Raw genomic sequence first — 25,839 nt, 5'->3', positions numbered from 1 at the left:
GCCTAAAAGTAGATAGCTCACCCTAAATAGGGTTTTAAAAATTCTTATTTCTGGTAATGACTTTTCATTTTCTTAATTTTTATGACACAATATAAAAGAATAAAAACATGAAGGGACTCCTTCTGTAATCCACCTTCCCCGAGAGGTGGATGAAGGAACTTGGGTCATATTTATAGAATGTCAGGCTTAAAAGAAAATTAAGTAACTTTCTTTGCAAATGTCTGTTGAGTTCTTTCCAAGTACATCTATTGAGACTGTTCTCGAATTTGATTTGTGGAGGAACTGCATGGAGAGCTATGGCCTTCCCTGGATTCCCTCTGGCCTTTGCAGCTATTAGCCATTGGTAACAAGGGGATTTCATTAATTCAGGATGTTCTGTGGGTGGCAGGCACAGGTTACAGTTTCAAAATGCCCGTCCCTCTATGAGAATGAATAGTCAATATTATTAGGGACATCTGTGAGCAAGTAGGGTAGCCTCTGCCTAACCGGATGTGTGGATTAACAAATCAGGATACTGGTTCTTTCTTAGGGCTGGATTAATCCATTTTTGCTGAATCTACTTCTTGCTCCTAGACACTGCCTGGCATGGCTCAGACTTCATTTCTCCCTGTTGTTTTCCGCTGATCCTGAGTCAAAGAGCATCAATCTGTTTTTATTAAAAGACTGCTGAAGAGCCATAAAAAAGCAGACACTATGCACAGACGTGTGTGTTTGTGTGTGCCTCTTTATATATCTTTAATGTTATCACAGAGTTAATCACTAAACATTTAGTGCCTTGGGGGAAAGCATAAACAATTGATGTTGGTAATAAAGATATAAAGATATTGACTTAAATACATTCTCGATTTTAAAAAAATCGAAAACATGATTAGAAATCAAACTAAATAGAAATAAGATTCTTAAAACTCTGGAATCACATGATCCCAGTTATTTTTCTGTGTATTACCTTTCACATAGTGGCACAGCCTGTGAGCCTGAGTGCCAATGACAGTATAGACAGACTCAACTGTTTGAACCCTGTTCTTGACTTGAAGTCTATCCATTGTTAGCTTTTCTTTCCCGGCCTCTTATCTGGAAGCGTTCTTGCTTGATTCTTTAAATAATTATGTATCGAATGCCAAATATTATGCTAGGAGTCAGCGAGGAGGCAGAGAGAGAATAAGCCATTGTCCTAGCCTTGAGGAGTAATTAGCCTACTGATATAAATTTCATATAATTAGCAATATGAATCTACATTATTAATAGTAAGAGTGCTAATACTGCTATAAATTTTATATTACATTTTATACTGCAAGAAGCATACTATCTTCTTGATACATTTATCTATTGGTTTTAGCCTTGAATGTAAAAGGTGAAAAGCAATGTTATTGGCCAGGCATGCTGCTACACGCCTGTAATCCCAGAACTTTGGGAAGCCGAGGAGGGAGAAATACTTGAGGCCAGAAGTTTGAGACCAACGTGGGCAACATGATGAAACTCCGTCTCTACAAAAAAACAAAGACAAAAATTAGCCGGGTGTGGTGGTGCATGCCTGCAGTCCCAACTACTCAGGAGGCTAAGGTGAAAGGGTCGATTGTGCCCAGGGGATCAAGGCTGCAGTGAGCTATGATCACCCCACTGCACTGCAGCCTGAGCAACAGAGCAAGACACTATTTCAAAAAGAAAAAAAATAATAATAATAATACTATGAGTTTCTAAACATTTATTTGGTTTGAGTTTAGAAAAAAAAAGTCACCTCTTCTAAATATATTTTGATTGCATTTGTAGGGTCTTTTTTTTAGTCTTCTGTGTCTGGAAAGTAAATTACTCATGAAATACACATCTCTAATGGGATACAAACAAGTTTAAAAACAAAACCATTAATATCAAAATGTTGATGGGATCTTGTTATAAAAAAATTGATAATGTTACTAAATGAGGTTTCAGCAATGCCTTGAGGATTTTTACGATTTCTGGGAAATCACAAAATATTCCATGGGATTCTTTTAGCACTTAGTGTAATTTGTAAGCTTCCAGGATCTCTTAAAAACATTCACAGGTAATTTCAGCATTAAAAAGGGATCCCCCTTCTTGACAATGTGTTTGTAGGCTCCTCCTTTGAAAATTCTATCTGGCAATTCCATTATTCTAAGTAGATAAACGTTAAGAATTGTAAATATTTATACACCAAATTTACCCGATACTTTGGTGGGTGTAGAATACCCTCCTTGTGACTAGATGTATGGATTTATATATGCTATTCCTAAAATCTGCCTTAAATTTATGCTGATAGGCCGGGCACGGTGGCTCATGCCTGTAATCCCAACACTTGGGGAGGCCGAGGGGGGCAGATCACGAGGTCAGGAGAATGAGACCATCCTGGCTAACACGGTGAAACCTTGTCTCTACTAAAAATACAAAAAATTAGCCAGGCGTGGTGGCGGGCGCCTGTAGTCCCAGCTACTTGGGAGGCTGAGGCAGGAGAATGGCATGAACCCAGGAGGTGGAGCTTGCAGAGAGCCAAGATCGCGCCACTGCACTCCAGCTTGGGAGATAGAGCTAGACTCTGTCTCAAAAAATAAATAAATAAAAATAAAAAAGCATGCTGATAATACATCAATCACTGTTGTCTGAAGAGAGCGGCCCAGTTACTGGAATAACCAAGTCATTTCTGTATAATGCTAGTACAGTCTTAGCCTTCTCCTGTAGTAATGGTTACTTGGCCTGGTTAGTAGAATGTTGTTATGCCAGGTGAGTGCTTTTGTGTCACCTTCTGTGTGTGACAGGTTCAGGACCAACTCCCCAGGATCAAGGAGGATTGAGTAGCCAGCTTCAGGATGGCTAGGGCTGCCCAATCTTCGTCATTACCACTGGAGAGTTCAGACATTGCCACCTCTGTGGACACCCTGTGTGGTTTGGGTTTCCTCTTCCAAGAACCCTGTTGGTAGGGGGCTAAACAAACCAGTGGGCTTCAGCATTTTGGATTTAGGCTAGCAGCTGCAGTGGAGCTATCTGGGAAAGCCAGCAGAGTCAGGGACCTTGGGGACCCATTGGATGTGTCTTGAGGGCAACCTTCCTACAGGGAAGAAGAAGCCATAGGTCCCACAGGAAGCGGAGCCCGAGGGCAGGTCCTGCTGCAAATAAGGTGGTGCTCCATTTCAGCTAATCTGGGGTCTAGGCAGCTGAGTGAACAGCAGGAGTCATTTCCAGTTGTTCTGGCTGTTCTATCACAGGTATAGACTCACTGTGGCTGTTTTCTCTGAGGAGCCAAAAAAATGCATGCATGTTTTTATAGACCCAGAAGACCCAGGAATTTCTTCCAGAATTCATCAGTCAAAAGCATTTAAAGATTTTTATTGTTTGTTTTTCATCTCAAATTAACATCGAAGGCTGTTATTATTTTGGGGAGATAAGTCCATTAAAACAATAGATGCATGCATTTATAGTGCACCATCCCTGACTCCCTCTCTTGTGCCTTTTACCCTCAATGGATTGTTGCATCAAATAGAATGGTAGATAAAAAATAGTTTTAAAAAGATTAAAAGTACAGTACAAGGAGAAGGTAATATTGTATTACTATAGTTATCATCACTGTCTTAATATAATAAAACATCCAGAGTTCTGCCATGTTCAGAATCAAATTTGAAAATGAAATATAACGGAAAGAAACAATGAAAGAGGAGATTGAACTGTCATTTAATGCACCTGTATTGTTTCTTGACAAACTTGTGACAAAGATATGATTTCTATCTGCCAAGTGAAGACAAGGAGAGCTCAAATCGATAGTCACTGAGGAAAAAAATGCTGCCTAATCGCTCGTTGAACCCCTGGTGTTAATACGAAGGGATCTTTATAGACTTTGTCCGGATCCCCAGTGGAAATGTTTTGCAAATCTACAGTAAAATGTCACAACCAGGATATTCACCTTGATATGATCTACTGATCTTATTCAGATTTCCTGTTTTGTTTTGTTTTATTTTATTTTATTTTATTTTATTTTATTTTATTTTATTTTATTTTATTTTATTTTATTTTTTTGAGGCTGAGTCTCGCTCTGTCACCCAGGCTGTAGTGCAGTGGCACAATCTCACCTCACTGCAACTGCTGCCTCTCAAGTTCAAGGGACTCTCATGCCTCAGTCTCAGGAGTAGCTGGGATAACTAGCATGCGCCACCACACCCAGCTCATTTAATTTCATGTTTTATTTGTATTCATTTGTGTTTCTCTCTCTCCCTCTCTCTCTGTCTCTGTGTGTGTGTGTGTGTGTGTGTGTGTGTGTGTGTGTATTGTTATGAAGTTCTATACAATTTCACTACCTGTTTAAGTTCCTGTATCCGCCACAGTCAAGACAGGTAATTTCTAATACCCCAAAGTTCCCTCATGTTTTCCTTAATAATCATAGCCAACTCCCTGTTTTCTACACTTAAAGCTGACCCCTGCCAAGCATTATCTGCACTCCAGCTCTAAAATTTTCTCATTGCAAGAATGTTATATAATTAGAAGCACGTAGTGTGTTACCTTCTATGATTGCTTCTTACTCAGCAAAATTCCCTGGACTTTGTGTACTGCAATCGTTTCCTCCCGTTTTTTGCTGGCTGGTATTTCAAGGTATGAATGTTCCACAGTTTATATTCACCCACTGATGGACACCTGGATTGCTTCTAGTATTTGACTATTATGAAGAAAGCTACTATGACATTTGTGTATAGGTTGTTATGTAAACATGAGTTTTTATTTCTCTTGGAAATTACTTAGGAGTGTAATTGCTTGAGTTGTATGTTGGTTGTATGTTTAGTTTTGTAGGAAACTGCTCAGCTGTTTTCCAGCATGGTTCTCCAACATCACAGCCCATGATGTTAAGTGGTCCTCATGCTCACGCCGTCCCCACAATTTGTTTTATCACCACTTTTTCTGCTCCAAAAGGTGTGTAATGACACCTCGTTGTGGTTTAAATTTGCATTTTCCTGATGGCTAATGATACTGAACATTTTATCAGATGCTTATTTACTATCTGACATCCTCTTTGGCAAAATGTCTAATTCTTTTTCCCATTTTCTAAGCAGATGTTTCTTACTAAGTTTGGAGAGTTCTTTGTGTAATCAAGATATTAGTGCTTTGTAGAATACATGGTTTGCAGCTATTTTTTCTCAGTCTGCAGCTTGTCTTTTCACTTTCTTCATGTGGGTTTCAACACATGGCAAAAGCTTTTAATTTTGATGAAGTCTAGTTTATGGGCTTTCCCATAAAGGCCAGTGCTTTTGCTGTCAAGTCTAAGGATTCTTTGCCTAGCTGTACTTTACAGAGGAGTCCTTCTATACATATTCCTAAAAGTTTTACAGTTTTACATATTACATTTAAGTCTCTTATCCCTTTTGAGTTAGTTTTTGTATATGGCACGAGACAAAGGTTGAGGTTCACGGTTTGCCTGGCAGTTCGTGTATCCAACTGTTCAGTAGCATTTGTTGAAAGGACTCTCCTTTCTCCATTGAACTGCTTTTCTGCCTTCATCAAAAACTAGTTAGATGTATTTGTGTGGGTCTATTTCTGAGCTGTCTGTTCTGTTAAACTGATGTGTGTCTAGTCTTCTACCAATGCCACACATTACTGATTACTATAACTGTTTAGTAAATGTTAATATCAGGCGGAGTGATGTTTCTCACTTTATTATTCTTTGTCAAGAGACTTAACTATTCTAGGGCAGGTGCCAATCTATATAAGTTTGAGAGTACCATAAACATATATGCATGTATACTCCCAGCAATGTATAAAAACATTGCTGGGATTGTGATAGGAATTACATTAAAGCTATTGATAAATTTGGAGAAAATTGACATATTTACTATGTTAAATCTTTCAGCTCATGAACACTATATGTCCTGTGAATCGTCAAATGTTTCTTTTTTGGCATTAGCTGATATATCATGTTCTTTCTTTAGCCTCTTCTCATGGTGGATGACATTGATTGATTTTTTTAAAAGTTGACTCAGCCTTTCATAAAATGGAATAAATTCTACTTCATGATTGAGTATAATTTATTTGTACATTGTTGCATTCAGTTTTCTAATATTTTGTTGAGGATATTTGCAACTACATTCATAAAAGATATCGGTCTATGGTTTTCTCTTTCTTTTTTGTACTGCCTTTGTCTGACTTTGGTATCAGTTTAATACTATCTTCATTATAAGATTATAATGGCTATGAAATATTTTCTCTTTTGTTATTTTCTGCAAGAGTTTATGAAATTTTGATGTTGTTACTTATAAATTAGTAGAATTTTCTATTGAAACCATCTGGGTCTGAGGATTTTATTTTTGGAGAACATGTTATAACATTAATTTCTATAATTAAGGACTATTTAGATTGTCTATTTTATCTTGGTTGAGTTTTGATAGTTAATAGTTTTTGACATATCAGTTTATATTTAATAATATGTTGAATTTATGAATTTACAGTTATTTATAATATTTCCTTATTATTTTTGTGATGGCTGATGAATCTGTAGTAATAGCCTCTATTTTATTTCTGGTATTTGTAATTGTTCCCTTCTATCTCTCTCTCTCTTTCTCTTTTTCTGACTTTCTGCAAGTCTTCTTATGGGTTCATCAATTATATTATTTTTGAAAGAAAATATTTGTTTCATTATTTTTTCTACTTTTTATCTATTTCTATTTCATTAATTTAGACCTCTATCGCACTCTTCCTCCTTGTTTCTTTGAGTCTATTTTGCATTACTTTTGCTAGAATCTTGAGGTGGGAACTTAAGTAATTTTTTTCATTCTTTTCTATCTAATGTAGTCATTTACTGTTATAAATTTTCCTCTTGGCACTGTTTTATCTGCATCCCACATATTTTTATATGTTGTGTTTTTATTTTCACTTCATTCTATGTATTTCTTTATTTCACTTGAGACTTTCCCTTTGAATCATGGATTATTTAGAAATGTGTTATTTAATTTCCATATGTTTAGAGATTTTTCTACTGCCTTTTAATAACTGATTTCTAGTTTGATTCCTTTGTGATCAGAGAATAAATTCTCTATGATTTCAGTTCATTTGAATATGTCAAGATCTATTATCTGGCCCAGGGTGTGATTTATCTTTTGTCAACTTTTCATAGGGGTTTGAAAAACATGTGTATTGAGTTGAGAGTTCCATATTCGTCAGTTAAATCCTGTTGGTTGATTGAATATCCTTTGTGATATTTTCTGCCTGTTTTCTAAGGGTGCTAAAGTTTTCAACTATACTTGTGGAGGTTGCTATTTTTCTCTTAGCTTTATCAGTTTTTGCTTCTTGTCGTGAAGCTCTGATATTTGGTTTGTACACATTTAGGAGTGTTACATATTTCTGGTGGGTCAATCCTTTTATTATTTTGTGGTGTCCCTCTTTGTCACTGATACTTTTATTTGCCTTAAGTCTACTTTGTCAGATATTAACATAGGCACTCCTGCTTTTTATTATTAATATTTACATGGTATGTCTTTTCTTTCTTTTACTATCAATATGCCTGGGTCATTGATTTTGACATATATTTTAAGCCTCATTATTTGGGTAATTTTTTAATACATTCTGCCTCTCTCTGATATTTGAGTGGCATATCTAGACCATTTATATTTAAGGTAATTATTGATATGTTTAGTGCTTTGTCTGGCATTTTATTATTTGTTTATTTCTGGTTCTCATTCCCCTTTTACTGCTTTTCTTGCCTTCCTAAGTGTTATTAAGTTTCGTTTTTTAATTTTATCTTAACCTGTTTGTGGTATATTTCATGTATTTCTTTGTAGTTTTCAAAGTGGTTGTTCTGGGCATTACAATAAACATATGTGACTTATAACAGTCTACTGATACATTTATTTCCTACTGTTACTATAGAATATTCCACAAACTTGGTGGCTCAAAACAGCAGAAATTTGTACTCTCAATTCTGGAAACCAGAAGTCCAAGTCAGGTTTTCTAGGCCAGCATCAACATGTGGGCAGAGCTGTAATCACTCCAAAGGCCCTGGGGAAGAATTCATTCCTTTCTTCTTCCAGCTTAGGGCAGCTTCTGGCTTTCCTTGGCTTGTGGCCACATCAACCCACTCTCTGCATTCAGAGTCACGAGACCATCTTCTCTGCCTGAAATCTCCCTCTGCCTCTCTCTTATATGGATACTAGTGGTGGCATTTAGGGCCCACCTACATCATTCAGGACAATCCCCCACATTTAGATCCTTAACTTAATCACATTTGCAAAATCTTTCATCTGAAAAGTTTCACAGATTTGAGGGATTAGAGTGAGAGCAGGATTGGACAAGAGTGAGGCCATTATTTATCTTTCTACAACTAATGCCAACATTTACCACCTGAAGTATGGAAACCACGCTTGCATTTAGGGCCCTTTACCCCTTCAACTTTTTGAAATTATTATCTGAAGTACCAGATGCTGTTCTAATTGTTGTTTGAATCATTAAGTAAGATTTATGGAACTCATGGTAAGCAAAATAGTCCAGTTTATATTGTATAGATTCCTCTTGTTTTTTCTCTTTTGAAAACACAGGTAAAAGTTTCTTTTCTTTTCTCCTTCATTTCTTTTCAAGAAGAATGTTCTTGAGCCAACCATTGAGGGTAGGTCTACCAACTACAAATACTCTTTTGTTGTTGTTGTTGTTGTTGTTGTTGTTTTTGAGATGGAGTCTCGCTCTGTTTCCCAGGCTGGAGTGCAGTGACCAGTCTCGGCTCACTGCAAGCTCCGCCTTCCGGGTTCAAACCACTCTCCTGCCTCAGCCTCCCTATTAGCTGGGACTACAGGTGCCTGCCACCACGCCTGGCTAATTTTTTGTATTTTTAGTTCAGACAGGGTTTCACTGTGTTAGCCAGGATAGTCTCAATCTCCTGACCTTGTGATCCGCTTGCCTCGGCCTCCCAAAGTGCTGGGATTACAGGCGTGAGCCACTGCCCCCAGCCTACCACCTACTCTTAATTTGCAACAACAAATTATATACCTGATAATTTTTTAAGTTCCCATTATTTCTGAAGGGCAGATTCACTGAATATAGAATTTGTGGTTGTCAGTTCTTCCTTCTGGCCTCCATGATCCCAAATGGGAAAATCATTGTCATTGAAGTAGTTTTATCCTGTAGGTAACATTTTGTTTCTTTTTGGTTGTTTTATCTGTCTTTAGTTTTTAAAACTTGGATTAGATGTGTCTTGGAATGGATTTGTTTAGGTTTATTTTTGAGAGGTTAACTTAGATTTTTTTGGGTCTATAAATTCAGGTGTTTTGCCAAATTTGGTAAGTTTTCAGCAATTATTTTTTTAAATAATTTCAACACCATCATCTAGCTCGTCTCCTTCTGGAATTCTAATGATAAAAAATAGTTGGATTCTTTTTTCTGTGTGTTTTTGTTTTGTTTTGTTTTGTCCCACAGGCCTCTGAAGCTTTATTCCTTTTTCCTTTTAATTTTTTATTTTTGAGACAGAGTCTTTCTCCATTGTTCCAGGAGGCTGGAGTGCAGTGGCACGATCTCTGCTCAATGCATCCTCCACCTCCTGGGTTCAAGCAGTTCTCCTGCCTCAACCTCCTGAGTAGTAGGGACTACCGATGCATGCCACCACACCCAGCTAAATTTTTTTTGTATTTTAATACAGATGGGGTTTCACCGTGTTGCCCAGGCTGGTCTTGAACTCCTGAGCTCAGGCAATCCATCCACCTAGGCCTCCCAAAGTGCTGAGATTACAGATGTGAGTCACCACTCCCGGCCCCTTTTCCATTTGTAGTCTGTTTTGTCTCTGTTGTTTAGTGTAGGAGAATTCCATTGATCTCAAGTTCACTGATTCTATTATTGCTCATTTCAATTTTAATATTAAGCAAATCTAGCAATTTTTAGTTTTCTGTTATTTTTAGTTCTATAATTTCCTTTTAGTTCATTTTTATAACTTATTTCTTTACTTAGATTTATCGTTTTTTTTCATCTGTTTGCAGATAATTTGTAAATGATCACTGAAGCATTTTTAAGAGACCTGGCTTTAAAATCCACCCTCTGATTCATTTCTTTTGGGGTTGGTTGATTGTCTTTCATCATTCAAGCCATGATTTCCTTGGCTCTTGGTGTGATGATTGTGTCCCAGCTCTTTTGTGTGTCATGTTAGGTATTGCTAGGTACTATTTATATCTTTTATGAGGTTGATGAAAAAGCAACTGTGGTTTTTTGCCACTGAAAGTAATGGCAGGCCGGGCGCAGTGGCTCACACCTGTAATCCCAGCACTTTGGGGGGCCGAGGTGGGAAGATCACCTAAGGTCGGGAGTTCAAGACCAGCATGTCCAACATGGAGAAACCCCATATGTACTAAAAGTACAAAATTAGCTGGGCATGGTGGTGCATGCCTGTAATCCCAGCCACTTGGGAGGCTGAGGCAGGAGAATCACTTGAACCCAGGAGGCGGAGGTTGCGGTGAGCCAAGATCATGCCACTGCACTCCAGCCTGGGTGACAAGAGTGAAACTTAGTCTAAAAAATAAATAAATAAATAAAAATAATGGCAAAAACTGCAATTGCTTTTGCAGCCACCTAATATTTTAGCAAGCAAGTACCTTGTTTAGGCTTGGCATGTGGGTCTCAGCCTATTTTGTGGGCCGGGGAGGAGGTTCCAATGATAATTTGACTATTGGAGGCTTTGAGGGTTTACTTTGATCTGCTCAGTGCATTTAGTGCCCAAGGAGGCTCCACTGCTCTCTGCTGGTGCTGGCTGAGGGGGCAGAAGGATTTCCCAGGCTTGGAGTGCATGGGGTTGGGTGGCCTGGGGGAGATGTTGGTGAGGGGATGAGGGAGGTCAGAGGGACCGCTCTTTCCAGTGCCCCCTCACCTATTCCACCCACTCTACCCCTGTGTCTGGGTGGCAAAGAGACTCAGTCTCACACCTACTGGGACAAAGGGCCTCCCCAGGTGAGATCACTTATATAGCTGCATTCCTCTTGCAGGTTCTGCCTTCTTAGATATTTTTCCTTTGACAAGGCAGCCCTGGGACCACAAGGAACATGAAGCCTTCCTTGGATGTTTGTTGTTGGTGTGGCTCTTACATCCATTTTCTTTGCTGTGGTGCTGCCTGTCTGGTAGTCAGACGGGTCACAGTTGCATCTGGAGAAGGAACGGGCTTGCTGGGGTCCTTCTGTTGCCTGGTCAGGGGTGGAAAACAGCAAGTCGGGGTGGCCTTCTGTTTGTGATCGGCCACAAGTCACCCCATGCTCTGCTGTTTCTCTGGTCCTCGGTCCCAGGCCAGCTTGTCTTTCTCGTATCACATTTTAGCAGTGTCTTCTGGTAGCTTCTTGTGCCATTATCAGGCCTGATACTTGTGTTTTACACAGAGGGGGATGGAAAAAAGGATCTCCATGTCATGAGGACTGGCAGTCCATATACTTTTAAATAGCTTGGGCTGCACTCAGTAAAGGAAATCTGTAAAGTAGCATCACTTTGGTCTTTAGTCAACTTTTATTTTCCCCTTAGATCTGCAAGATCAAGAGGTTTGGATTAGATCTTCTTCACGCAGTTCTGCACATGAACAATTTATAATTCGGAGAATGTTTAGTGAATTTAAAATAGCGATTGTAAATGATTGATGTAAGTCACATCATCTTCTGTGCCACCTGGCTGTAATGGATTTCAGCACAGTAAATAAAGTCTGCCATACTTGAAGGAGGCGTGTGCATGAGTCAAAGTAAATGAAATCTAAAGCTTGTTCTAATTTCATGTTGATGTCAGTGGGGAAATGATAATAACTTCAGTATATGTATGAATTACCTTCAGTTTTAACATTTTATTTAATAGTATGATTATTTATTCAATGAAAGCACTCCCTTGACTTATTTTTCAGTCAGCTTGATTTATAAATCAGATTTCTGCTCTTTTCCACCTGCCCTGGCCCTCTGCAGTGGTACACATCATATAGATAAACATGGAATCAGTAACTACCATGTCCTGGGAGCCCGGCTAGGTGCTGGGTAGGTGGAGAACCTGTAACTCACTTTACTTGCTCTCAGTACCTACTCAATACTGTATCTGAAGATATGTGAGAGACCCAAGAGTGCAAATATGGCTTTCCAGAGCTTAAATTCCTTCTGACTTGGCTTATCAAACAACTGAGTTGACTTCTACCTCTGCCCCTGGCTGCTTTGCACCTGCCAATTTGTACCAGAGATATTTATCAACACATCTCTGAAACTCATTACTGGTATTTTACTCCATCCTCAAGAGGAATGACTCTGCCCAGGTACCCACGTGCCTGAAAAGATAGTACCGTGTCTTTACTTATCCTTATTAATCTCCAGCTCACCCTGTGTCTACCCAATTAAGGCAAGTAGTCAATTAAATCATACAATTAAGTAACTCTGTTTTCTCCACATTCTGAACAATTTATGCCATTCATGGACATTAAAGGAACATGAAGACTACAAAGCAGTTCAGTTTTAGGCAAGTTTTTGTCTTAAGGGCAGGCTTTACTTTTCCATTGCTGAATTTACAACTGTAATGAGTATATTAAAGGTTTAGCACATCCCCCCTTTTTTAAATTCAGATACATACCCATAAAATCCAGGCATCTCATATTGCAGGTGCTACATTTTATTAGTGTTGTATTTTGACAGCTTCGTGACACATGCAGAATTTTTCTTCAGGTCTGAACAAATTATTTTTAAGTGATATACAGTAAAGTAGAACTTTCTGTGTGTACAGATCTATGACTGTAAATACATGTATAGATTTGTGTAACCACCAGCAAAATCAGAACATAGAACATTCCCTTCGCTTCAAAATACTGTAGTATCCCTTTGTGGTGACAGGCTCCCCCAACTTAAACCCTGAACTACTTACTGATTCACCTTTTTTTTTTTTTTTTTTTTGAGGCGGAGTCTCGCTCTGTTGCCCAGGGTGCAGTGACACGGTCTTGGCTCACTGCGACCTCTGCTTCCCAGGTTCAAGCCATTCCCTTGCCTCGGCCTCCCAAGTAGCTGGGATTACAGATGTCTGCCACCAAGCCTGGCTAATGTTCATATTTTTAGTAGAGATGGAGTTTCATCATGTTGGCCAGGCTGGTCTCGAACTCCTGACCTCAAGTAATGTGCCTGCCTTGGCCTCAAAAAAGTGCTGGCATTACAGGAGTAAGCCACCAAGCCTGGCTGATTCATTATTTATCCTTCTAATTTTGGGGTGTGAGAATGTCACACCAATGGATGTATGTTCTATGTAACCTTTGAGATTGCAAGCGGAAAAGCCAAGTGCTACAGCCATTCTGGAAGATAGGTTGGTAGTTTCATATGATGGTAAATATACATCAATCATATGGCCCAGAAATCCCCCTCCTAAGTATTTACCCTAGAAAAATTTTATACCATGTGAATGTTTATAGTAACTCTATTCATAATTGCCAAAATAGAAACATTGTAAATATTCTTTGACAGGGAATTGGAAAAACACATGTATATTTTTATAAGAGAACTATACTCATTACTCCCAAAAACAAACTACTGATACACACAACAACATGGGAATTTCACTGGGTTATGTTGATGAAAGATTTCAGAGTCAGAGATAGGTTTTATCCATCTCTTGTTTTGTTTTTGCATTTGTATTTTGGTTGAGCCAAGGCCTCGCTATGTTGTGCAGGCTAGTCTTGAACTCCTGGACTCAAATAGTCTTCCCACCTCAGCCTCCCAAAGTGCTGGGATTGCAGGCATGAGCCATCACCTCCAGCCCTTAACACATGTATTTCATGTAGATTAGAATAGAACTATTGAACCATTTAGCAAGGTCCAAAGGGAATATTTGTTCAGAGATGAAATTGTTCTTGTCTGTACAGTAAAATCACAAGTAACCAAAACATCATAAAGTTACTGTATCTTATGGTTGTCATTAAGCTTTCAAGAACACTGACACATTTGCATTGGAAGGAGTTTAGTTACACTCTCAAAGAATTAAAGGTACTCACAAAGTGCCCTAGTTGTAAGGCAGGAACAATTACATAATCAAATATCATTTCCTTCATTTTGGGTTAACCGCTTCACATACTTGAAATTGGAGAAATAATCACTGTTGATTTCAGTTCAACATTGATACTGACTGCAACCAGACATATCAATGTGAGACAGCAGTATATTCACTGAAATCTGTGCAAAAGATCATAGAATTTTAGGTCTGAAGAGTTCCTTCAAGTTGGATTAATACAATTCTCTTGTTTCATAGATGAGGAACCTGGAATACAGATAAAATGATTTAGCTAAAATCACAGGTGAATTAATGACAGAGCCATCCCAGAACTCCAAATGTTAAGCCCTTGGTTTGCTGCCTAAGATAACTCTAAGATTTACATCATTATTTGGAAATATTCCTATAAAATTTAAACATGTAGCTGTATAATGAAAACAGTGTAGATTAATTTATATTTTTATTTATTGATTTATTTTAAAAATGTGTATGTTATTTACTAGAGACTAGGGATAAAGTGGCCAAGAGACATAAAATTGCACCCAGAGAGCTCAGAATTTGAAAGAAGGTGGAGGTTGAAGCAGATGTCTATGAAAATGAATTGCGTGAAGGATTCTGTGATGACCTAGAGGCAAAAAGTCCTAATCTGGCCTCAAGAGGCTAAGAAATGCCCAGTGACAATCCTCAGAGTCTTCAAAGACTCTTAGCTTAGCAGGAGGAATTGACAGTCCATACAAGGATTTCAGGGTTTGCAAAACCCTGGGAACTGAGAAATGCCATCATTCTGGAGAATGGGGAAAAATAAATATGGCTGGAGCTGAACACGCCTGGGAGATGACAGAGTTTTAGACTGCAGGGCTTGGAGCCAAAAAGGCAGGCAGCTACAATATGATGGCTTATTTCTCCAAAATAAAATTATATTTTCCTCTATCAAAAATAGATTTATTTAGCGTTTCATTAGGATAACTTTATTTTTAAGTTTAAATCAGAACAGTATGTAGTATAGAGTCAACTTGGGGAAAAATTGAGCTGTGTTAAAGAAAGCAAGACTAATTATGTAACTATATGTTATGATGAATGTTAAAGTGTAGTAAGTTCCCACTTAACGTCATTAATAGGTCTTTGGAAACTGTGACTTCAAGTAAAACTCTGTATACCAAAACCAGTTTCCCCTTAGGTTAATTGATATAAACAAGAGTTAAGTTCCTAAGCATATTTCTGCTCACAAAAAGCAAGACCAAACTTCTGCGTAAAGACCAAAACACTCCTAATATTAAACATTGAAATAAATGTGAACTATACACACTTTTAAGAAAGATTAATGAAGACCAGTAAGATTACTGTTTACCAAATTTTTGGTGGATGGATGAGTGACATTCATAGGGGTGGAGGTTGGTTACATCAAGGGATAAATAAATTTTTGTTTGCCAAGACAACATTGTCAGGAAAACCTCTTCCCCCCAGAGAGGTCAAAAACATTTACACATGTGACAGCTCCCTGAGCACTTTCCTATTGCATTGTTTATTGTCCTGCATTTGTATGATTATCATATACTTGACACATTTTTATTTGACAATTTATATTCATTCATTCATTCCTTTTCCAACCAGCTCATTAGCTAATGTCAGTAAACCTCACATGCACAGCTTTGGGATGTGGGAGAAAACCTGGGAGCAAATCCGGGCAGACATGGGGAACATGCCAACCTCATTGATATGATTTGGCTCTGTGTCCCCACTCAAATCTCATTTCGGATTGTAATCTCCATAATCCCCATGTGTTGAGGGAGGTGATTGGATCATGGGGGCAGTTTCCCCTATGCTGTTCTCGTAATGGTGAAGGAGTTTTCACCAGATGTGATGGTTTTATGTTTGACAGTTCCTCCTTCACATGCTCTCTCCTGCTGCCATGTAAGATGTGCCTTGCTTCCCTTTCACCCTCTACCATGATTGTAAATTTCCTGAGGCCTCCCCAGCCATGTGGAACTATGAGTCACTTAAACCTCCTTTCTTTATAAATTACCCAGTCTCTAGGTCTTGGATAATATCTTTATAGCAGTGTGAGAGTAGGCTGATACACCCATACAGACACCACCCCTGCTAGGAATCTATCTTCTTCATCAATGTTATAATGAAATGACATTGAACAAAATGACTTCATTTGAGCACCTACTGTATTTAATCAAAGCCAGTATCTATTTTATTTTTCAGGTATTATTATTTTGAAAATCCTGTTTCAAACAGATAAGCAGTTGCAAAGGGCAACAATATTGCTTGCTTCTTTGTTTTAAAGAAATCATTTTTCAGTGTCAGCAAGCCAAAATAGTTCTAAAAACCAGAAGGAGGAACAAAAGTTCTTTTGTTTTAAATAATTATAAAATAACATAAAAATTTAAAAATAAAAAGTGCTTTTACTGTATGAAATTTTTGTAAGTTAATTAGCTTTAAAGTAACTATAATAAGCTGTAATTACAGTTCTTCTCATAAATATAACTGTCACATAGCAGGCTTAAATTCCAAAATGACTAATAAACATAAACCTGATTTGACATTTGATTGAAGAAGTTTGTGTGGAATATGGCAGTGTGCTTTCTGACTGTTTCATGCAAATGAACAAAGTAATATAAGATTAAATTAAAGCAAAGTTCAGTACAGAACTTAAGAAATTAAATATATCGACTGAGAGGTATGTCTAAAGTAGTTGGATAGACAGTATAAGTCTTTTCAATGTGTAAGAATTTTCCACATGACAATTACGTTTTCAATAAGTTAAAATCAAGTCAAATGTCTAGGGGAGATGAAATGCCAGAACCAGGAGACAGAGTTAGGAGCCTACTTTGGTGGGGTGGGTGTGAGATAATCAGTGTTCAGCTGAGAGGTTGGAAATGGGGAGAAAACAATGGTGTGAAAAACATCAAAGAAGTACGAGGAAAGTAAACTCCCCCAACAGTTACTTATAGTGGCCGATGACTGGTGACATGAAAAGAATAAAAAAAAAAACTTAGGAAATTTTGAGAGGCAGGTATTTCATGTTTTGACTGCCCTAAATGTTTTCCCCCTTATGCTTATGAATAAAGTTATCTGCTGAGAACAGAAGAAATAAGGGCTGGCAATGGGCTGGAGAAAAATGATGATGACTTAGGGCAATAACAAATGGCAAGAGGAAAAATACACTGAGCATAATTCAGGAAAAAAATGTGGCACCATGTGTCTAGTGTGAGTCTGGAAATCATAAATATATATATATATATATATCAGTACAAATCAGCAAGTTCTTCATCATCTTTCTTGTGCACACATACAGGAAGATAGAGAGTGGGTGGTTGGATTGATCTCAAGTTGGAGTTTTGTCAGAGATGGGACAGATTGGTAATAGACTTTAACACAGTTAAGGTGCTGGAAAGACAGAATAGCAGAGTACCAATCATGTTGTCCAGGCTGGGTAAAAATATGACAAAATCATTAGTAGAGGTCCCCAAGAATTGGGAAGTGTGTTTCAGAAAGTACACACTTACGATAGTTAAAAGATATTGCAGTGTGTTCAGAAAGAGAGGTTAGGTGCTTAAGTTTGTTATGATAAAGAGTAGCAAGGTGCAAGGTATGACCAGTGATTTCATACCTTGCACCTTGATGTTATACCTTGCAGTGGAGTGGAGAGAAAAATTATTGGGTTAAAAGAGCCAAGAACCCTTGAGTCACTTTTCAAGAATTATCAGATTGCCCACAGGGAGCAATGACAACAAGCCAGGGGCTACACGAAGGGAGAGGACGATGATGAACAGTAGTAGAGTCATGTTGCATGGTGGCATAAGTCTCAAAGTCAAAGGGGTGTAAAAGAGAGAAGCGAGTGGGAGTGGGGAACACAGATGAGAAGGGTGCTGACATCACCTGTAAGCCCAAAGGGAGTAGGGAAAACACTCTCCTCGACTTATTTTGCGTGTGAACCAAGTGCCATGTGTGTATTAACATGTAGGGAAAAACTAATGGCTATGCCCACATTTTTCTTTAATTGTATAATATTAAAACAGTATGTTTTCTTTCCTCTTTCTTCTACCCAAAACCATGAATTTGACTTAAGATACATATTTTTCCTTTATATATTCACTTACCTTAGGGAATGATAACAGAAGGCAAGGAAGGAAGGAAGGAAAGAAGAAAGGAAGAAGGAAGGAAGGAAGGAAGGAAGGGAGGGAGGGAAAAGAAGGAAGGAAGAAGAGAGGAAGAAGGGAGGGAGAGAGGGAGGGAAGGAAGGAGAGAGGAAGAAGGAGGGAGGGAAGGAAGGAGGGAGAGGAGGGAGGGAGGGAGGAAGGAAGGAAGGAAGGAAGGAAGGAAGGAAGGAAGGAAGGAAGGAAGGAAGGAAGGAACTAAGCCAGATTCCGAACTTGATATACAGAAAGCCCTGCAACTAATACTTATGGAATATAAGTTGTTGTAATTGCATGTGGAACCAAAATGGACTATATTTAAATCAAAACTGCTAATTTCTGACAAGGACTGGTATCTGTACTACAATATATCAAGAGAGTTTTCAATATTTAAAAGGAGGAAAAGAAAGACCTCTCATTCAAGAAGACGTATAAATGGCAAATAAACCCATGAGACAATGTTGTACATCATTACCGATTAGTTAAATGCACGTAGCTGTTAAAGTGTGGAAAAATGCCGACAACACCGAATGCCTATTGAGAATACAAAGAATCTGGGGTGCTCACACACTGCTGGTGGGAATGTACGAACAGTCTGGGGAAATATTTGGTAGTTTCTTTAAATACTAAACAAGATTTTACAATGTAGCTGTTGCCCTCTTGGGCTTTTATCTCAGGTACATGAAGATTTGTACTCACACAGAAACCTGCACACACATATTCAAATCAGCTTTAGGTGTCATCTGCCAAAACTAGTATCAGCCCAAATACCCTTAACCAGGTGGATGATTAAGCAAGCTGTGGTATATCCACAACATGACATACTACCCAGCGATAAAAGGGAACAAACTATTGGTATAAACAACAACTGGGATAAATCTTCCAGGAATTAAGCTAAGTAAAATCGAATCCCAAGTTGTTAAACACTGTGATTTCATTTGTATGATTTTTTAAATGAATAATTTAGAGATGGAGACTGATTAATGGTTGCCAGGGGTTAGGGACAGTGAAGGGGGTGTAGCAAGAGGGGAATGAGTGTGATTTTAAGGGAAGAGCACCAGAGAATTTGGAGGGAATGGAGCTGCCCTGCATTGACTATGGCGGTGAATTCAGGAGCCGAGACATGTGACGTATTTGTGCAGAGCTACATGCACAAATGTACATACAAAATACGAATAAAACAGGGAAAGTTTTAACGAGGCTGGTAGGTTGTATCCATGTCATTGTCCTGATTGTTATAGTTTTGCGAGATGTTACCACTCGGGGAAACTAGGTAAAAAAATACATGTGATCTCTTTATATTATTTTGTACTACCTACCACATGTGTATCTACAATTATCTTAATAAAAATTTCAAGAATTCAAAAATGTTAATCATCCCCTACTTGTGTTTATACACTGTAAATTCTATGTAGAAATTGAAGTAAATGAAACAATACTACAAACAATAACATGAATACATTTCACCAACATCATGTTGAACAAAATGTTATATATAGTATGATTTCCTTTATAAAAAAACTGTAAAGAAGATGTAAAACTGATAATTTGGCAAGATGGGAGGAGAGGATGGTGACTGGGAGAAGGTACAAGAAGGCTTTGGGGTGTTGGTAATTCTCTAAGAGTTGATCTGTGTGGCGGTTCACTTTGTAAAAATTCATAGAGTTAGACATTCATGATCTGTGCGCTTTTTGGCTTGTTACACTTCAATAAATGTATGAATAAGAAAGAAAGAAAAAATCTCTCTTCAAACAAGCCACCAAAACAAGCAAATGAAAAAGAACAATGTTGCCAACGAAGACAAATCTTCAGAAAGAAATACATATTTAGTTAACCGCACAGCATTCACAGAAATATTTTCCTCTTTTCAATTTGTGTGTAACATTGCATGAGTTACTTCACATATAGTGACAGTTGTTCATTTTCCTTTGAAGAATCCGGTTCTCTGTACTGCCTAAGGTGAGGATGTTGGGTTGATAGACAGATGATATGATTGATGGGGCAAATCATATGCTCATATTCCTGAAACTACTTTGCTGAAAGTCAAGCTTCCTATTTGATTAGGGACATTTGTTTTGGTTGAATTGATTTTCTTCTTACACTTTTTCTATTTCAACATGCTTTTCTGTCAGCATGTTGAGTTCAATCAATGGATTTAGTGTTTCTTTTCACTGGCTGACAGCAGCCCCTATGTGACTGTTTTGTTAATGCACAATGAATGCTTCATTGAAACTCACATTTGGTGTGACCCAGACATTAATATGCGGGGGGAGTGTTCGATAAATGCTGCCAAATCTATTTCAGCTATGCATGTTGTTCTTTTCAAAATTCTCTTAATGTATAATTACCTATAATATATTTTAAAGGAGAGTTTGTGATAAAGTTACATACTAGTTCTACACAATGAAAACCTTTTGTGAATGAACCCGTACAATTTCTTGTGATAGAGATGCTTTGTCTTTCATGGCTGGTGTTGTGCAATCCTACAGCAACTGTGCACATCTCTAGTCACCTCAGATGAACAACTGTGCCATATTTTTTCCAGGACTGTCCCAGTTTTAACATTGTAATTCCTGCACCTGGGGAAGCCTCTCGGTTCCAGGAAAATGGGATGGTTGATTGCCCTAAATTGATTTTTTAAAAGAAAATTCACAAATTGGCAGCCATAGAATAGAGTAATTTCTGTAAAGCACCAGTGATAGTGATGTTTGAATATTAATATAATGGACCAGAGGCTGTACAGTCTTTGAAAGAGGGTCTTGCTACCTATATATCTAGGGTTTGGCTGTTTAAAGCAGCAAGATCCTCCTTTCAGGTGGAAGTCGATGTACTTGTTGCCTTACATAAAAGCTTTGACATTTCTCTTCCATGCAGGCTCACGGGATCCAGTGTTCCTGACCTCATTGTGAGCATGAGCAACCAGATGTGGCTACATCTGCAGTCGGATGATAGCATTGGCTCACCTGGGTTTAAAGCTGTTTACCAAGGTATGATAAGAATACACTTCAGAGGGTTGGAAGTTAGCATTCCAACAGAGGGCAGAGACCATTCTGTGTTGGTTAGGTAGAAGTAAAATCAACAAGTCAAACAATGCTGATAAATAGGAATCATCATGGGAACTTCCTTAAAGTCTACTAACACTCGCTTTTGTGAATGAGAATGTTTAACTTCTGAAAACTCGGCCTGCCATGATATGTGCTCTGATTATCCCAAAATAAAGAGTGAGGTGAAGTATTAGGTGTAAGCTAGGAAATGTGGGCATATGTGGGGATCTTTTGACCATATCATATTGCCTGGTGTTTCTCAAAACCTTCTTTTATGTGAGCAAACATAGAAAAGACAATATAATGAATCTGAAAAGACTTACAATTATAAATTTTTATGAGCCAAATTCAAATATTTGAAATGAAAGCCCTGTGCCTGTCATTGTTTTTGAGCTAGTTTACAACTTTACAAGTTATAGAAAACTGATAGCAATGCAAACAATTTCTGAACCATTTAAATGCAAATGAATTTCCTGTGAAAGAGATCCCATTAATTATTGTCCTGTGGATATTGATTACTTTTAAATGGATTAGCAAATTTATTTCAGTATATCTGATTGTCTATATAGTTGTGATCTTTGGATTCTCCTTTGAAATAGTTTTTAAAATATCTTATTGGTTCCTTCGTTAGTAACTGAGTTCCTTAAAATATTTGAACCGATAGATGTGTATGTGTTTAGGTAAAAATGAGAATATTTATCTGGAGCTGTTGGAACTGTATTTTATTCTACTTTTTGAATTTGAGTAAATAGGCAGTATGTTCTTATTTCCCAAGTGTATACCATAGGAATAGTTTTAGGAGCTGAAAAATGTAACGAGAAGTTATTACCCATGACATCAATGAAGGAGATAATAAAAAAGCATCCACCAATCCTAAATCAACCAGCATGGTAAGGGACATTGTCATGAGTCCATGTGAGTGAACACGCCACAGCTTGGCTGCTCTCTCTCTCTGTGTGGGATAAAGGGTGACAATATTAAAGGGTCTTGTGGTGTGTGGGCCCACCCCGGAGTATCCTCATCTACAAAGCATAAAATAGGGTCCCTCCTTGCTGACACACGGGGTGTGGTGGGGACTTAATGACCCTTTTGAATAAGAAATACTAGGACAAAAAATGTATATTTACATCACTTTCAGTGACTAAAACTAGAATGCAGAGGCAACGGCTGAATACTTCCTGACATTTGAATTTTTAGACCTGACCTTCAATTGAACTTTTATGTGACTGTGCAGTTATTCAGGAACGTATGGTGGAGATATAATAGTTTCCACATGACCTGCATTTGCTGATGCCTTTAGTAGAATCTGAAATCATCAGTGAAATACCAGACACTTCCCAACAGGGCAAATTGCAGTAAATTCATCTCAGCAGCATTGAGATTTATGGTACCAGGAATAGGAGAGGAGCCTCGTGCCCAAACTGCATCCTTGACTATGAAGAGACTTAAGTAGTCCCAATAAAAGGTAAACATTCTTCTATGTGTCATATTTCACAGTGAATGACCACACCACATTAATTATAATTCCATTTTACCCTAATTAGTGCTATGGTAAGAGTCTCAGTAGCCACCTATGAGATGTCATAAAAACGTGAATGGCCATCAGTCCTTGAGAGATGGCCAATTCAATGTCATGTGTTATCTTTGACAAAAGAATAGTCCAAAGGCAAAAAGGTAATTAAAACCAGTAACTAATACAACATTTGAGGATTTTAAAAAATTAAGAGATTATAACAGTAGAAGACATTCTAAAAAATGCATATTTCCAGAGTACTATATTAAGCTAACAGTTGAAGACAAAGTGCAAATCACTTATAAAAGTGACCTTTATGTGTATACATAATTTTATATTATTTGACTCAAAGCATAGTTGTTCTTAAATGATATTATCAGAAAACAGCCCGGGCAGGAGAGCTGACACCTGTAGTCATAGTGCTTTGGGAGACCAAGGCAGGTGGATCACTTAAGGTCAGGAGTTCCATACCAGCCTGGCCAACATGGTGAAACCCCTATCTCTCCTCAAAATACAAAAAATAAAATAAATTAGCTGTTTGTGGAGGGTGGGCACCTGTAATCCCAGATACACAGGAGGCTGAGGCAGAAGAATCGCTTGAACCCGGGTAGTGGAGCTTGCAGTGAGCCAAGATCGTGCCACTGCACTCCAGTCTAGGCAACAGAGTGACACTCCATCTTAAAAAAAGAAAGAAAAATTATCAGAAAATATATACAGCATATATTCACATAGAGTTAAATGTTCTAAGTTTTGATGTTGCCTGATTTTCACTAACATCTAGTGTTAGGAACACAGGCTCTGGAGCTGGACTCCCCTGAATACTGGTTCTGCTACTCAGTAACTGAACCTTAGTGTAAGTTATTTAAACCCTTTGTGTATCAGACTCGTCATTAAAAAAAAAAGTCCTAGTAATCACAACTGCTTCATAATTTTATTGAAAAATCAACTGAGTAAAACATGTAAGGCTCATAACACATGGAGCTCTTATTTCTGGTTGCATTTTCATTTTAATTTTGAGATTTTTCTACAAACATGATGTTTTCATTATATAAATAATAGCGTGCACAGTAAGACATGTAAACCCAACTGAGGGTGTTTAGATGAATTGTAAGCACCCCTTCTCTCCAGCTTCTAGCTGAGCCAGTTAACTTCCTCTGAGGCAACAGCTCTCCACATTTTCTCATAGTTTCCCCAGAAATTTTCAGTGTGTGCCCTCTCATACCTGGAGTCACAGTCAGTCCCTCAGACTACAAACCCTAGACAAACTGCTATGCAAGAAATGCCACATCATCTTATTTTAACATCGACTTGAATTTTTGAGACTCCATCCTAACAAAGTAGCTATCAGTGTAACCTCACTCATTACCAAAGGCCACCCATGTCAACCCTTACTGACCTACCTACTCCAACCTTGACAAGAAATCAGGAATAGCCTGAGTAGTGTAAAATATTTCGGGGCCCTCAAATCTTCGGATCACACTTCTAACCCTAAGATGTTCATGGTCTCTGCTACCTTGGGCACTGTTGTCTCTCAGAAAATCTCCCTGGAGGATGCTTTCCTGGCACCCCCACTACCCCCTGCCATCACACACAGTAATGGTGAGGGGGCTGCCTCAGGACACGAGGACCAGGAGGACCTTGGGTCCACTCTACCCACCTGTGGCCTCCATCATGCCGGGCTCGTAGGCTTGGGCATATCTGAGATTTGTCCATTTGTGCTGTCTCTAACTCCCCAAAGACAATCTTCTCTCCTCCATCCCCTCAAGATGCCTGGAGGGTCTACTCAATTAATGGACCCTTTTAGAGGCATTTGTCAGAAAGCAAGTAGGGTGGAGAAATGAAAACCAGGGCCTATGCATCCCCTGAAAATCACAGTGAGTGTAGGATAGGCAGGGAGTAGCTCAGAGACTGAAAAACAACAGGGGTCCCTGCTGGTGAGGCCCCAGCAGCAAACACAAAAGAACAATTCACAGAAACAAATGCTCTTGCTAGACTTCAGTTGGCATGTGCATGTTATACAGTATGTCTTATACATATTCCCTAATATATAAGCACGTGCATACATATGAGCATGTGCATTATCTATAGCTATTATACACAGAACGAGAGAGAGAGTGTAAATTGATAATTTCCCCTAAGCGAATTATGGGGAAAAAAATGCAAAGTTTAAAAAACAAACAGAGCTCTTGAGGGAGATCATGTTAAGTGTCAGAAAGTAATGGGAGAGAGGTAAGCTTTGTTTAAAACCATTTTACAAATGAAAATACTGAATTAAAAATAATCTGTTCAAAAGCCCAAATGCTAAGAAGCAGGATGTAAATTAATTATGATAGAGCCATATAAGGCAACACTGACCATTCATAAGCAAACTCTATATGACTAGTATATATTTTTAAAACAAATTTTACATATACAATTTATATATAAATTTGCTATATATATAGATTCTACCTATGTATAATTTATATACTTAAAAATCATTTATATATTTATAAATCATATTTATAATAGATAGAATCCATATAAATAGTAAATCTCAGAAAACTATATAAGAAAAAATAATGTGAGTCCAGGGCATAGTTTCTCCATTTTATATTTGAAAATAAAATATATATTATATCTCATAGCAACTGATTGTTAGTTCACAGAAAATAAAGAAAAATCCCTATGCTCAATTGAAAGTTGGGTTCCTTCATAACCACTGCAGCTTCTAGCCATGAGGAAGTTAACAAGAAGCAAACTTGATCCCTGGATATTCTTATAAGCAATTACATGTTTGCTATTGTAGTGGTCCCACGTTTTTATGGCTTCTCTGTCTATAGTAAAGTGAGTTGACTCTGAAGCATTTTTGGTTACAAAAAAAAAATTCGGTTCGAGTTCATCACACTAGGTGATGAACTGCATCTCCAGAAATCATGTTTCATGTAATTTGCCATAGCTATTTACATTCCAGCAGGGGGTAAATTAAAGGAACTGTTTCCTGTGATGTGCTGCTGTATAGTCAAAACAAGACCTATTTTGGGCTAATACTAAGAGTGATTCCAGTAAAATTATTTGACTTCAGCATCACCATTTCATACAAGAAACGGAATTGTCTCCTTTGTCCGATGAATACAGTGATAATAAGAGAATGGAAATTTGTGTAGGCATCTCAGTCTGTAGCCAAGGATCTGTGCTCCTAGGGTGAATGGGGGAAGTGAGGCTGTGT

General features: G+C 38.1%; 1 protein-coding gene across 2 annotated transcripts in view; it reads left to right on the top strand.

Annotated features, from left to right (window-relative positions):
- The window catches only part of CSMD1 (CUB and Sushi multiple domains 1), a 2,070,470-nt gene that overhangs the window by 1,510,650 nt on the left and 533,981 nt on the right, over positions 1–25,839 (top strand). For both annotated transcript variants that reach the window (XM_034966977.3, XM_034966976.3), the window contains exon 12: positions 20,949–21,061. In XM_034966977.3, the coding sequence (XP_034822868.1) occupies positions 20,949–21,061 (113 nt within the window). The remainder of the gene's footprint in view (positions 1–20,948; positions 21,062–25,839) is intronic.

Source organism: Pan paniscus, chromosome 7 (genome assembly GCF_029289425.2).
Source record: "Pan paniscus chromosome 7, NHGRI_mPanPan1-v2.0_pri, whole genome shotgun sequence".
Taxonomy (NCBI): domain Eukaryota; kingdom Metazoa; phylum Chordata; class Mammalia; order Primates; family Hominidae; genus Pan; species Pan paniscus.
The sequence above is the reverse complement of the archived record's forward strand: the minus strand, read 5'-3'. Positions and strand labels throughout refer to the sequence as shown.